The 13,455-nt window shown below is 36.9% G+C and overlaps 1 protein-coding gene across 1 annotated transcript in view; it reads left to right on the top strand.

The window, feature by feature from the left end:
• The window catches only part of FBXL20 (F-box and leucine rich repeat protein 20), a 61,308-nt gene that overhangs the window by 30,045 nt on the left and 17,808 nt on the right, over window positions 1-13,455 (top strand). The window contains exons 3-9 of the mRNA XM_015832252.1: window positions 3,847-3,901; window positions 6,091-6,165; window positions 7,368-7,462; window positions 9,237-9,305; window positions 10,112-10,207; window positions 10,877-11,003; window positions 13,069-13,143. Of these exons, the coding sequence (XP_015687738.1) occupies window positions 3,847-3,901; window positions 6,091-6,165; window positions 7,368-7,462; window positions 9,237-9,305; window positions 10,112-10,207; window positions 10,877-11,003; window positions 13,069-13,143 (592 nt within the window). The remainder of the gene's footprint in view (window positions 1-3,846; window positions 3,902-6,090; window positions 6,166-7,367; window positions 7,463-9,236; window positions 9,306-10,111; window positions 10,208-10,876; window positions 11,004-13,068; window positions 13,144-13,455) is intronic.

Raw genomic sequence — 13,455 nt, 5'->3', positions numbered from 1 at the left:
GGCGTATAAGACGACCCCCAACTTTTCCAGTTAAAATATAGAGTTTGAGCGAGAGAGGGGGGGGAGAGAAAACTTTTTTTTTAATTTATTTTTTATTTTTCCAAACTCTCCCCCATACATATACTGTGATATTTATCAGATATTAACATACATTCTTTTTACATTCTTATATATAAGATACTTTTAATGAAATAAATACATACACATGACTTTTGGTGTTGCTCGCCCATTTCCCCTTTCACTGCATCCCCACTCCTTCTTCTCTACCTTCTTTCTCCCTTCCTTCTCTTTCTTCCCTACTTCCCTCTTCTTCCTCTCCTCTTCTCTTCTCTTTCACCACTCTCTCTGGGGGGAGAGAAAACTTGATGAGTAATATGCCAAACCACACGTGTAAAGGAATAAAATAGAATACCCGTATTTTCTGGCGTATAAGACAACTGGGCGTATAAGACGACCCCTGACTTTTGAGAAGATTTTCAGGGTTTAGAAAGTCGTCTTATATGCCGGAAAATACGGTAGTTTGGTTGCAATCACTTTTGAATCCTCCAAAATCTGAGTAGATTGTACATGAAGTGATATATAATCCTCTTTAGTGTTGTTTAGTTCTTCTTCTGTTGATTTTTTATCTGTCAAAAAGTCAATTAAATTCTGCATATCGGGTTGTCCTTCTGGGATAACATCCTTAATTTCTATGCTGAAAATCATTTGTTCATTGGTATCCAAAGTTTTTTCTGATGTAGATTGATAATCCTGATGTGAATGTAGTTCCTCCATCTCAGTAAGTTGTAAGCAACGTTGAGAACAGGATTCTTGAGTATATATATCCCTTCTACTGTTTCTTGGCCTACAAAGTGTTCACTTAGGCCTTGTGCTTTAATTTGTCGTTAAGAAATACTCTCTCTTGTATAGGCTGCTATTCGCTCAGTATTTTCAAGAATTTTATCCAATATATACTTATAATTAAAGTCTAGGCAGAGTTCCTTCATTTCAGTAGTGTTTAAAGCCATTATTCTTTTGGTGGAGGCTATATTTAATAACAATCAGTCAATGTCCACCTCCACCCAGCTGTACAGCTTCTTTATCTTTTCCTTTTTGTGATAATTTGAAGGTCAGAGTCAGACTCAAAGTCCAAGAAAATAAAATAATTGCAATTGGTAATAGTTGCAGTTAGTAATTTCACCAGAAGATGTCCCCAGAGGGTTATCCAAAGTTATTCAGTCTTTCCAAACCCCCAGTAAAAATAATTTCTTTTCTTTCCTCTTTTCCTCTTTCCCTCTTTTCTTCAATTACAAAAATAGTAAAAAATAAACAAAAAAACCCCTAGCATATTAAGACTATATCAGGAAATTTTGAGACCCCCAAATGTCCAAAGATAGTATCAATCATTAAAAAAAATTTCTTTTGTTCCAAGGCTTTTCTCCCCCCGATCAACAAAGCTGCTTTAACAAAGTAGGGAAATAGTTGTTTTTTTTTAAAAAAAGCTTTTCACAGGAATAAATAGGAAAAATAGAGGCAAGGAAAGGTCTCACCAAATCTTCCACGGTGGTTCTGTTTCACCGTGTTTCTGTTCTTGTGGCTTGCGGTTGGTGCAGCTGAGTGATTGGCCATTTTACTGGCCAATCTTTACTCCGTTGGCCCAAAGGAGCTTACCCGGACTGCAGAGGATGAGGACGCCCCTCTGCAGTCAAACAGGGGGCCTCCTCAACAGTAGTCGCCCCTCCAGGGCAACTTTTCGACCCGATCAAGAGTCTACCGGCGGAGGAAACCTGGCCGGCGAAGAGAGCAGTCTCTTCGCACGACCGCAGTGCTGCAACCCGGAACCGGAAGCCAGGTGTGCCACTAATATTCTGACTTGACACCTGCATACTCTCAGGGCCAAAAGATTATCTTCATTCTTCATAGGGCGGTATTGTGGATTAACTAAATTTTTCTGGATTCTGACTTTAAAGTGAGTATCCTGAGCTACAGGAGCCTTTGATCTTCTTAAATACATAATGAATAAAATAATGAGAACTAAAGGCTCAAAGGGAAGGCAGATTAGAAAGAACGAGACCTTTTGGAGTCTTCAATTCCCTTCCTGTTAAGAGTTCCTTCCTAACATCAATAAAGGTGGGTTTTTCCAGAAAATATGTGAAGAACTGTAATTAGTGATTTACCTATTTTTGGGGGGGGGGGTGTTTTAATTTATATGTAATGTATGTTTAATCGGGAAGGGCTTGGAGAGGTAGAAGTGACCAATATGGAGGCTGCACCTTGACCTCCAGATCTCTGTCTCCCCTGCAGATCTCTGGAGAGGAGGAGGGTGTGGTAGGGGAGCTCTGTGAGGGAAGGCTGACCCAACAAACCAGCATCCTTACCATGCATGATTGGAAATGGGACTTCCCTTTTGAGAAAAGCCAGCCTCCCTTGTGCAGGACCCAGGACCGCTGCTCCCCTGCAGCCTCCTCTTGCTCTCCAGAGATCTGTCAACATAGGAGTTGGACTCAGAGGAAACTGCTTCCTGCAAACGTCCTCCACCTCCTGCTTTGCTGGGAGGGGGAACTGGACAGGGAAACACCAACGGTCTGAGATTGGGAAAAGAACATCTCTTTAGCGTGCTATCCACACACACAAACATTACAAGCTTGGAGATTTGCATCCACATCTGAGCTAGCAAATTGCCAATCATGCCTGGGCTTGGGGAAAAGGCCCTCTCCTGTGGATAAAAGTCCCCAAACCTGAAATGTGGTGTGTGTGGGTGTGTATGTGTGTGTGCGCTTGCGTGCGCACATGTGCTTGGCTTGGCTGCTAGCAGTTTGGGGAGGCGAGGAGTTTGTGGGGAATCGAGTTGTCCCCACATTGAGTTAGCTGGTGCCACTTGTTCCATTCTGACCCAGCTGTCTCGAGTCAGCTGAGTCCAGTGAGTGGCGTCGAACATGCCACGCCCACCTGCTAGGAAATTGGTGGTACTCGAATATTGCCATATCCTAAAAGTTGTACAATCTCTGAAAAGGTTGAAAAGCCCTGTCCTAAAGAATACTTTACTAATAATCAAATATTCCTCAAAGTCAAGATCTTTGTAAAAAGCTATCTTTTAATTGCATCATAATTGCATCATAATGAAATGATATCAAGAATGAGGATAAAATTATACTTCATAATCACTATCATATTTTAAAACAATATTTTGTGATATATTAGGAGTTTTGTGATTTAATCTTTGCTTTATTCAATTTTGTTTTTAGTAATACGGTACTTTTTGGTTTGCGATACCAAATAATACAACTATTTGAACTAATAAATGTCATATTTATAGTACAAACATGGTAATTTAGATTGCTTCTATCAGTAGTTTTAATTTGTCTCCACCATTTCATTTAATTAATTTCACTAATTTTAATAATTACTAATTTTGGTTTACGGATTTAAATTGCAAAGAATGCAGAAGCAGAAGATGTATATATTTCTAGCTAACTAAAAGTTAGATACATGATCTAGTTACATTAAATCTTAAGTAATGAAATATATGAGTTGTAAATTTTTGTCTACTATACTTCAATTATTTAATTATAAATACATTGATAATATTATGCCTTGAGATAATATACAGAATAAACTGTAAATTATTGTTGTAATAAGCAGCAATAATATTGCTAAATTATTACTTTACATAAGTGTCCACTCATTTGAGTAATTTTTTTTTTAGTGATGAAATGTCACATTCTTCTTTCAGTTTTTCAGAATTGAAACCTGGATATTAAAACCAGGTTTTCAAACAAAACTCTTGGTAGCTCTTGCTTAAGTCATTTCACAGTACATTTATACATATGCATTTAGTTATTTGTTTCTATGTGTGTATTTTAACAGAATATTCTCCTTTCTGGATGTGGTCACTCTATGCCGCTGCGCGCAGGTCTCCAGGGTAAGAATGTTTCCATACTAGTACTGGAAAGGCTTTCTCTATTGGGTATCTCCAGATTGTCATTTTGAAACCCATAAACCAGATCAAATTAATATGGTTACAGACTAGCATATGAAACCCAGGAATGTGTCAGCCTTATGTAATATTCAGTGTGAACCCATTTTCTCCCACCCTCTGCAGTTTTTGTACCAATACAGTATCAAAAATGTCCACTTGTTTTGTTACTGTTAATATGCAGACTCCTATGTTACTGGGAAATGGTGGGACTGCAGCTGATGCGTTCTCTTCACCTATAATTCATGTTCACAGGTCCTTGGTAGCAAGAATTTTTGAGGACATGGATAGGAGAGGGCTAACAAAATGGATTTTTATATAGGCAGTCCTCAACTTAAGACCAAAATTGGGGCCAGAACTTCCAGTGATGTAGTCATTAAGTTAGTCAAACCCAGTTTTATAACAAGTTTTGTCATGGTCCTTTACTGAATTTGCTTGTTGGAAGCTCCCTGGGAATGTTGCAAATGGCGATCAAATCATCCCAGGATGCTGTAATCATTGCAAATATGTGCCTGTTGCCAAGCACCAAATTCTGATCATGTGATGTGTGGATGCTAAGTCACAAGTGTAAGGACTAACTTTTTTTAACATTATAATTTTGATCATTAAATGAATGATTCTAAGTTAGCTATTCGTAGAGAATACAGAGAAGTTAGCTATTCGTAGAGAATACAGAGAAGTCTATGTGAGCTATACTTGGCTCAATAATTAAATGCTTGTCTGGGGGAAAAAATCTTAAGATGCTTAGACTCATATTTCGCTGGACAATGTCAGGAATAAAATTTTAAAACTGAAGATTGTTACTGAGAACACTTTCCTATATTCCTGTATGATTCATTTGTTTCATATAAATACACATGGTATACCTCAGAGGAAATCCTGTTTAATGGTGAATGGACTAGACCATGAGCAGAATAGCACAGTTATTATAATTCACAATGTGAATTGGGTAATGTGATTTAATAATCCTGGTTTATTCTGTAGCACATTCTTATTACGTGTCTATTACAAGTTTTCCAAACTTGCTACCTTCCAGATGTATTAGATTCCATTTCCCATAATTCCCAGTGAGACTACAAAATACTGAATGTGGATATTGGGAGTAGTTACCCTACCTAGAGAATACTGTGTTGAGAAGTTATCTTAACTTTTAGGAGCTTATTGATCTGATTGCCTCATTTAAAAAGAAATACCAAAAAAGAAATCAAATTAGTCAAAAGGTTGGAATATTACAATCTAGGGCTGTGCATATCCTTCAAAATTGGTACTCTGCAGTACCTGGTGCATGCATGCAGAGGCCAGTTGGAGCAGCTTCTAAAACAGCTGCACAAGCTTGAGAAAAGGCATAACTGCTTTAATACTTCACAACACTTCTGAAGGATTTGCATAACCTTGTTGGAATCAATAAAAGTTGCACTGGGAAACATAATTGTGAAAAATAAGCTTTGCTTAGAAACATTATTGCAAAAACAATAAAAGTGTTTAAATGATTTTTCAAAGTATGAAATACAGGATCAGTGTGATCAAACTACATAGACATCTTTTTAAAAGGGGGGAAGCAGATTTATAATCTGTTCACTAATTAAATTAAAGATTCTTTGCTGCTCCTCATATTTCATAAGGAAGCCTTTCTGCTGCTTTAAACATCTGGGCTTTAAATGATATCATCTGGGCTTTAAATGATATCATCTGGGCTTTAAATGATATCAAATTTAAATAAGGTAATCCAAGCAACTGCTGTATATTGTATTATTATATTCATTACACAAAGCCTTCACTCTTAAAAGATAATGAGACATTATTATTTAGGAACCTGAAATGTTCAGGAGCCAGTTGTGAGTTGTTCTTGCATGTACGTATCCTCTATAATTTCTGAATGTAAGAATTAAAATGGTTAGCTACAGAAAGATTAAATCAAATCTGCATTGTTTTAAACTGAGGCATGTTTAGACTGCTTGAATGAGACTGCTTGAATGTATTGAGTCTCATGAGGAAATAACTCGGTATTGCTAGAGGACAGAAGCTTTGGACTGGCTCAAGTAAGTAGAGATCTATCTTATCTACCTTTAGTTTTTCTACATTTAGAGGAATATATCTGACATTCTTTTTTCAACTTTCTATCAATTTTATTATAGGCATGGAATGTCCTAGCTTTGGATGGTAGCAATTGGCAACGCATTGACCTGTTTGATTTCCAGAGGGACATTGAGGTATAATTAAGTGATATGCAAAAGATTGTCTCTAGATAAACTGTAACTACTGTACTGCCTCAGAATAGTAACAAGCCATGTCATCTTTTCAGATCTTCAGAGACAAATTGTTAATTGTTTTACTCCTCATTCAAAAGAGCCTTTAAAGCTATAGTATGCTTTTAATAGAAAACTATATTGATCTATACTGTGAATGCTTATCTCTGTATGAATTTATTCAGTATCATTTGTGCACAAAGCTTTATGTCCCTGACCTGAAAATATTGAAGGAAGAATCCATTATCTGAAGGAGGTAATAATCTCTCAATTTGAACATTGTGCCTTATAATTATATGAATATGATATCTTTGAGGTATAACTAGCATTGATGAGCATAAGGTGACACATCAAGTATAGAGATTTAGAGTATCATTAAAAGTCACCATATTAAAATGAAAAGTAGTAAGAATACCACTTGATTTTTTTTTGTTTTGAAACAGTCTCCAAGGATAAACCTCAATAGAAAAAAAATACAAAGGCTGCGTGGATTTGAAAAGTAGTTAGTTGTAATGCTTTGCCCCTTATAAATATGTCTCACTGATTTTTTGGTCCCTGTAGCCAAATTAATTAATTTCTGTCTATTTAGTACCTGTGTATGCTACTGAAGAAAATGCCTCTGTTATTTCTATCACAAACTGTAACAGATAGCCAAAATCAGCTTTCTCTACAAAAACTAGCCCTTGACCCCCTGCTTCCCTCTATATAATCATATGCCTGGAATGTATGATTATGTGGCTAAGTTAGCTGCATGGTCTTTTGCAGGCACAAACTGAGAAAGAATATAGCACAATAAACAATATATAACAAGAGTTGGATGACAGCATACTAAATTATGGTTTGTACTTAATCTTGAAAACATTCAGCTGATCAGTTTGCCACAGAAAAGCATCTTAGTGCCACAAACTTAGCACTACAATATAACCTTCAGCTTCTATGAACTGATCCTAGAGACCCCTATATATGGACCAAATAAATGCAGGCATTCCATAGAACATACCATTCTGAATATAATTTAAATATAGTTTAAATGCCCAGAGGTAAAGGAGGATAACAAGATGTGATAAAATATATATCAAATAGGAAAAGATAGTTTAAAGAAAAAAAGTTGTTTGCTGCACGTAGAATTAATTTGGAAGATTTTCTTCTTGGTCTTCTTCTTACAGGGGCGTGTAGTAGAGAATATTTCTAAAAGATGTGGAGGATTCCTTCGAAAACTGAGTCTACGCGGATGCCTAGGTGTGGGAGACAACGCATTGAGGTAGAGAGGTCAACACAAATTATTTAACACCTGTCTGAGAACTGGGCATAAGATGATAGGGCAGGTAGCTAATTTTGGGTACAAAAATTGAGGATACAGCATCCTCAAATATTTGATTTCTATGTTATCATAACTATCTGTAACATCAAACTAGAGTATACCTTAGATGTTATTTAAAGGAGGGCAGCATTCTTTCCTATTTCCAGACCAATCCTGCACAACTCATTGAGGGGAAAGGGTCGCATTGATAAATTAAAAATCCTCATGGGCCACAAAGAAATACTAGGAGTGCCAGTCAACTTTTCCATGACTAGTGGATCGGCAGAAAGGCTGGAACTAGCAGCAGCAGCAGTAAAGCTTGGAGGTAGTTGGCAACATGTTTTGGGGGGGGACAACATTTTTAAATAAATATTGTAGGCCACATAAGGCTGCTTGTGACCTTTATGTAAGCCTGCTGTAGATGTTTCCTATCTCCACACAATTCTAAGCAGAAGACTTTTACTCCTATGCAGTACTACACAATAATATAATGGGGAAACTTTTAGGAAATGGCATTGAAAAAACTGCTTATTTAGCAAATTTATAAACCTATTCATCTTATAAATGTGAGTCTTAGTAATGCACAACAAAACAGTTAAAAACAAATCTAAGGAAATATTGAAAACAATTAGATATAAATTATGAGAGAACATAGATGCAACAACACAGACTGGCTTCAGCTTTTCTCTAGAATAATGAATTTGGAGCATACTGAAATACTTAGTTGCATGGCCTGCTTATAAACATGTTTATGATTGAATAAGCACAGAATTCTCATCTTAGATTGAGAAATGTTACATTCAGATTAAGTCATAGGTTGTGAGATATAACGTTACAGGTAGTCCTCAACTTACAAACACAATTGAGTCCAAAATTTATGTTGCTAAGTGAGAAATGTGTTAAGTAAGTTTTGCCCCATTTTATGACTTTTCTTATTAAGTGAATCACTGCAATTGTTAAATTAGTAACAACATTGTTAGGTGAATTTGGTTTCCCCATTGCTTTTGCTTGTCAGAAGGTCACAGAAGGGGATCACATGCCTCTGGTATGCTGCAGCGGTCATAAATATGAGTCAGTTGTTAACCATCCAAATGTAAATCACGTGATCATGAGGATGCTACAATGGTCATAAGTGTGAAAAATGTTCATAAGTCACTTTTTTCAGTGCTGTTGTAACTTCAAATGGTCACTAAGTGAACTGTTGTAAATCGAGGACCACCTGTACTACTTCTTTCTGATGCTTCCTCAAGTCATTCCTGGTAAGATGTACAATATCTATTATATTGCTTGTAACTAAAATAAATACCTATCAGTCCAGTGATGCTTATCCCAGTAGAGCAGGGGTGGGGAACGATGGCCCATGCTGGCCCAGGAATTCTGGGAGTTGAAGCCATAAAGGGGCCATCATTTCCCACCTCTGCAGTAGAAATCGGCAAACATATGATTCAGAGGTTATATGATAACATAATCTCTGAACTCCTACATTTATGACATTTCAAAATAATTTAAAAATAGGGGCTCAACATTTATAGAAGTTTTCAATAGAATGGTTTCATGGTTTCTTTTTTGCTTCCTAAAAAACTGGGTTTTCTCCTTAGATATTGTCAAAATACTACTTAAAGTTTATGTTGCTAGCTTTACTTTTCAGTGCATACAAGATTTTTAAAAAAATCAAATCATTATGATAAAATCTTTCATTAAAAGCCTGAAAGTATGTATGTTTGTTTGCATGAAGGACATTTGCCCAAAACTGCAGAAATATTGAAGTGTTGAATCTAAATGGCTGCACCAAGATTACAGATGCGTAAGTGACTTTTATTTTGGAGTTCTGAAATATGTATTAGCTCTTTAAAACTTAAATCTTATAGCACTTAACTGAGAGTGAACTTCATTGGAAATTAGTCTGGTCTTCTGAACCATATATAAGATTGCACTATGATTCTTCTCCCCAATGGTCTCCTCTGTCCCCCTCCCCCTGGTCCTTTTTTGTTAGTTTGCCCAAATATGCTATTTTCATGTAATTGCTATATTTCTTATTTCATGATTAAAAAAGGATGTTGGAGTGGGATTAGAGTAGATTGGTGGTAGGGCTCATCTTAATCTCCGTACCCGTACCATTTATTCATTCATTCATCCATCCATCCATCCATCCATCCATCCATCCATCCATCCATCCATCCATTATTTTTCAATCTCTCCACCTTTCTACTTCTCTACCAATTCTCAAGCCTGTCACGCGTGCCTTCCTCTTCATACAGTTCTCCACTTTCATAAACCACTGTCAACATCCACAAGCCTTCCAAAAAAATCCATTCTGCCAAACTCCTCCAGAGTGACATCAATAAATTTGCACACTGCTGCCATTTTCATCTCTTTATGTCTCAACTCAGTTTAGTGTCATCTCCCATTTGTAAATTTCCAGTGTTTTCAACCATTTCTATTATTTTTTTATCACAAGAAAATCATTGAAGAAGGTAAGGTGGAATAGCGGCACAATATTTTAATTACTAGAATTAGCTGTTGTCATCCATCTGAAAATGTCTCCAGTGCTTTTTCCTACCTTTTTAAATAAAAACAAAATGAACCTGTGGGTATTCTATTTTCTTCCAGTACATGTACTAGCCTTAGTAAATTTTGCTCAAAGTTACGGCATCTTGATCTAGCTTCCTGCACATCAATAACCAACCTGTCACTGAAAGCATTGAGGTGAGTGTTCAGATTGTTCATAAATTAACCACCTGAATTAGGTTAATAAAAGTAGACTCATAATGATTTTCTTTGATTTAAATATGTTGGATGTCTTTGTGATGCATTTATTCTCTTCCCTATCCAAAGGGCCTAATTTACTAATAGTGCTGTTGGCCCAGTTTATAACTTGAAGGAATAAATATGCAGTTTTTTTGTACTTAATGTAGCTTGTGAGACTCAGATAAGCGGGACACAGGATGACTTTTTGTATGCCAATAAATGATTTTCTAATCCCAGGACAGTCCCTAAGTTTCGGATTTTTGGTAAACCTTTCAGCAGCCATGATCAGCAAGATTTACATTGGAAATGTTACAAGAAATACGCAAACACAGAATTATGAGTCAAATCAGAGATGCTCTCTTATCTCAAATTCCTAATAGCAGGATGCAAAAACAGACCAATCCCTTTTCTCCAGCCCTATTTCTATGGCTATTCGGTTTGTTCCAGCTGTAGGTTTCAATTGGATTGTCTATTAAGGCTGTATCAGAGAAGAAAACAGTTAACAGTTTAGAGCAATAAACATAAGCAAGGGTTAACATACCTTGGTTCCTGAAGCAAGATGTTTATCTTTAGAGTTAATATATACACCTGCATTTTCTTTCTGTGTTCATCCCTTTTCCCCTTCAGTGAGGGGTGCCCTCTACTAGAGCAACTCAATATCTCGTGGTGTGACCAAGTGACAAAAGATGGCATCCAAAATTTGGTGAGAGGCTGTGGTGGACTCAAAGCTCTGTTTCTTAAAGGCTGTACACAGGTACTGTACAAGTCTCCACGGAAAGTTCAGTAGTCTAGAAAGCTGGATTTGGATTGGCTGGATTTGTTCAGAAAGTTCAGTAGTCTAGAAAGCTGGATTTGGATTGGCTGGATTTGTTTAGAAAGTTCAATAGTCTAGAAAGCTGGATTGGCTGATTTGTTTCATGTGTTTCATGACTTGCATATAAGACATTGAAAATTGGAAAAAGAATAATTCTAAAGAAATTTATTATTTCGTTTTGTCATCTCAGACTGTACAAAAATGTTATAATAGTGATTCACAATTTGTTCTTTAAATCAGAACATTACAGGTAGTCTTTGGGTTGCAACACTAATTGGGACTAAGTGATATGGACCTAAAGCGCAACATCATTTGACTGCATTTGTTTAGTTACAGCAATCCCAGCGTTCCCTGTTGCCATCTTTAAGTGAGGATTGTACCTCATTAAGCAGAGACCTGATATGATTGTAACTTGCAATTTCCTACTAGCTTTCAACATGCAAAATCGGGGAAGTTCATAGAAAGTTGCAGTCCTAGTCACCACAATTCTTTCCTCAGGCAGCCCAGAAGGAAGCCAGAGGGTAGATAAATGTTATGGAGTGTAGCCAGGGAAAGATGGATTTTTTGGCACAAGTGTAGTTGGGTGGGGAAGTGCTGGGGATATGAGTTTGGGTAGGTGGGGGGTGCTGCACAGTGCAACTAGGTGCAAAGGCATGTACTTCAGGGTCTGTGGCAACTCACTGCAGCCAACTCACCACAGGCAATTTGCCACAGCTAACTCGCTGCAGCCAACTTACTCCAGCCAACTGACTGTGGCCAACTTGCCAGGGACAATTCGCCATGGCCAACTCACCGAGGGACAACTTGCCACAGGACAAGGGTTACACTAATATCGAATAAATAGTGGAATAGAATCATTAAAGAAAAGATGCCAAAGGAGGGACAAAATAAAATGTGAATGACAAAAGTTAAAATAATTTTTATTTTAAATAAATTACATTGAATTATTGAATTGTCCCAAAGTGAGTGGGCTGTGGTGAGTTGGCCATGGCAGATTGGCCATGCAAGCAGCTCGAGTTGTCCCATTTCAGGCACTGCACCATGGGTGGGTGGGGGCAGATGCTGAGCCCATTGCAAGCTGGTGCAAAGGATTGCAAGCAGAGTTGGTGCTGCATGCATGTGTTATGCAGTAGATGATCCTCAGGATCTTGTACTCCATAGTAGGCTCTCAAATAAAAAGTGCCAGGAGTAACTTGAAACCTTCCCTGCTAATGGCTTCCCCATTCACCTTGCCTTGTGAGAAGTAGATAGGGAAGGGCATAAATAGGGACTGCAGGATACTGGAACCATTGTAATTGCAATTTGATTGCCTGAATCTTGATCACATGACTGTAGGGACACTGACCATTGCAACTTTGCAGATCAGTCGTAAGTCTCTTCTCCTCTCCCTCCCCCCCCCACCAGCTGTAAATTTTGGGCTCAACTGTGATTATAAGTAGAGGACTATCTGTATAAGAGAGTAAGCAGGCACACAATGGGAAATACATATATGGTAGCATCAGTTATTTGCCAAACGCACTCAGGATTGCCAGTACTAGACATTCCTTTAATGTATATTCCCTATAATAGTGAACATGTTATTGAGAGATCTGTAAAGAGTGTATCTTCACAAAGTTATTTTTTTCAGCACTGCTGTAATTTTTGACAAGTTGATACACAAGTGAGTGAGATTTACTTATATTTATTTTCAACAACATATACTCAAAATTCAAAAGCTGCAGCAGGCATAGCAATTAGTTAATCATACAACAACATTTGCAGATTCTAATGGGATCAGTTGCTTTTTTTTTTAAAGGAGGATGGTGAAAGAAATTGTTTTGTATTGTGTTGAAATATATTTCCAAATTTCTGGGTTTTGTTGTGAATTGCAACTTCATGATCTGTAGTGAGACAGGAGTAAGAAAAGCATGATTGACTGAATATTGTCCACTTATGCTACAAATGAAAAGTACAGTGAAGAGACCTAGGAAATTATCTATTTTTTCTATTTCTGTCTTTCTCTTAGCTGGAAGATGAAGCTCTCAAATACATTGGTGCAAACTGTCCTGAATTAGTGACTCTGAATTTGCAAACATGCTTGGTAAGAAGTTGCCCCTTATAAACCCAGGGTTTTCTCCTTTCTTATACTATGGCAGCTTTGTAAATTACCTATTCCATATCATATTCAATGTTTTATGTTGTCAGTATTGGCTTAATAGAATGACTATTTTATTATAGAAAAATATGGGGTATAAGAATATGTTTAAAATGTGAGCAATAGAATGGTCAAAATTTGTACGTTATATTATCCTAGTTCAAGTAGTATTTTCATGAATCAGGCAGTTGACTTTCTTTTTTTTTTTTCAAAGAAATTTTTTTATTATTTTCAACATAAAAAAAAAAGAACACATCA

Source organism: Protobothrops mucrosquamatus, unplaced genomic scaffold, assembly GCF_001527695.2.
Source record: "Protobothrops mucrosquamatus isolate PMUCROS unplaced genomic scaffold, P.Mucros_1.0 scaffold1, whole genome shotgun sequence".
Taxonomy (NCBI): domain Eukaryota; kingdom Metazoa; phylum Chordata; class Lepidosauria; order Squamata; family Viperidae; genus Protobothrops; species Protobothrops mucrosquamatus.
The sequence above is the reverse complement of the archived record's forward strand: the minus strand, read 5'-3'. Positions and strand labels throughout refer to the sequence as shown.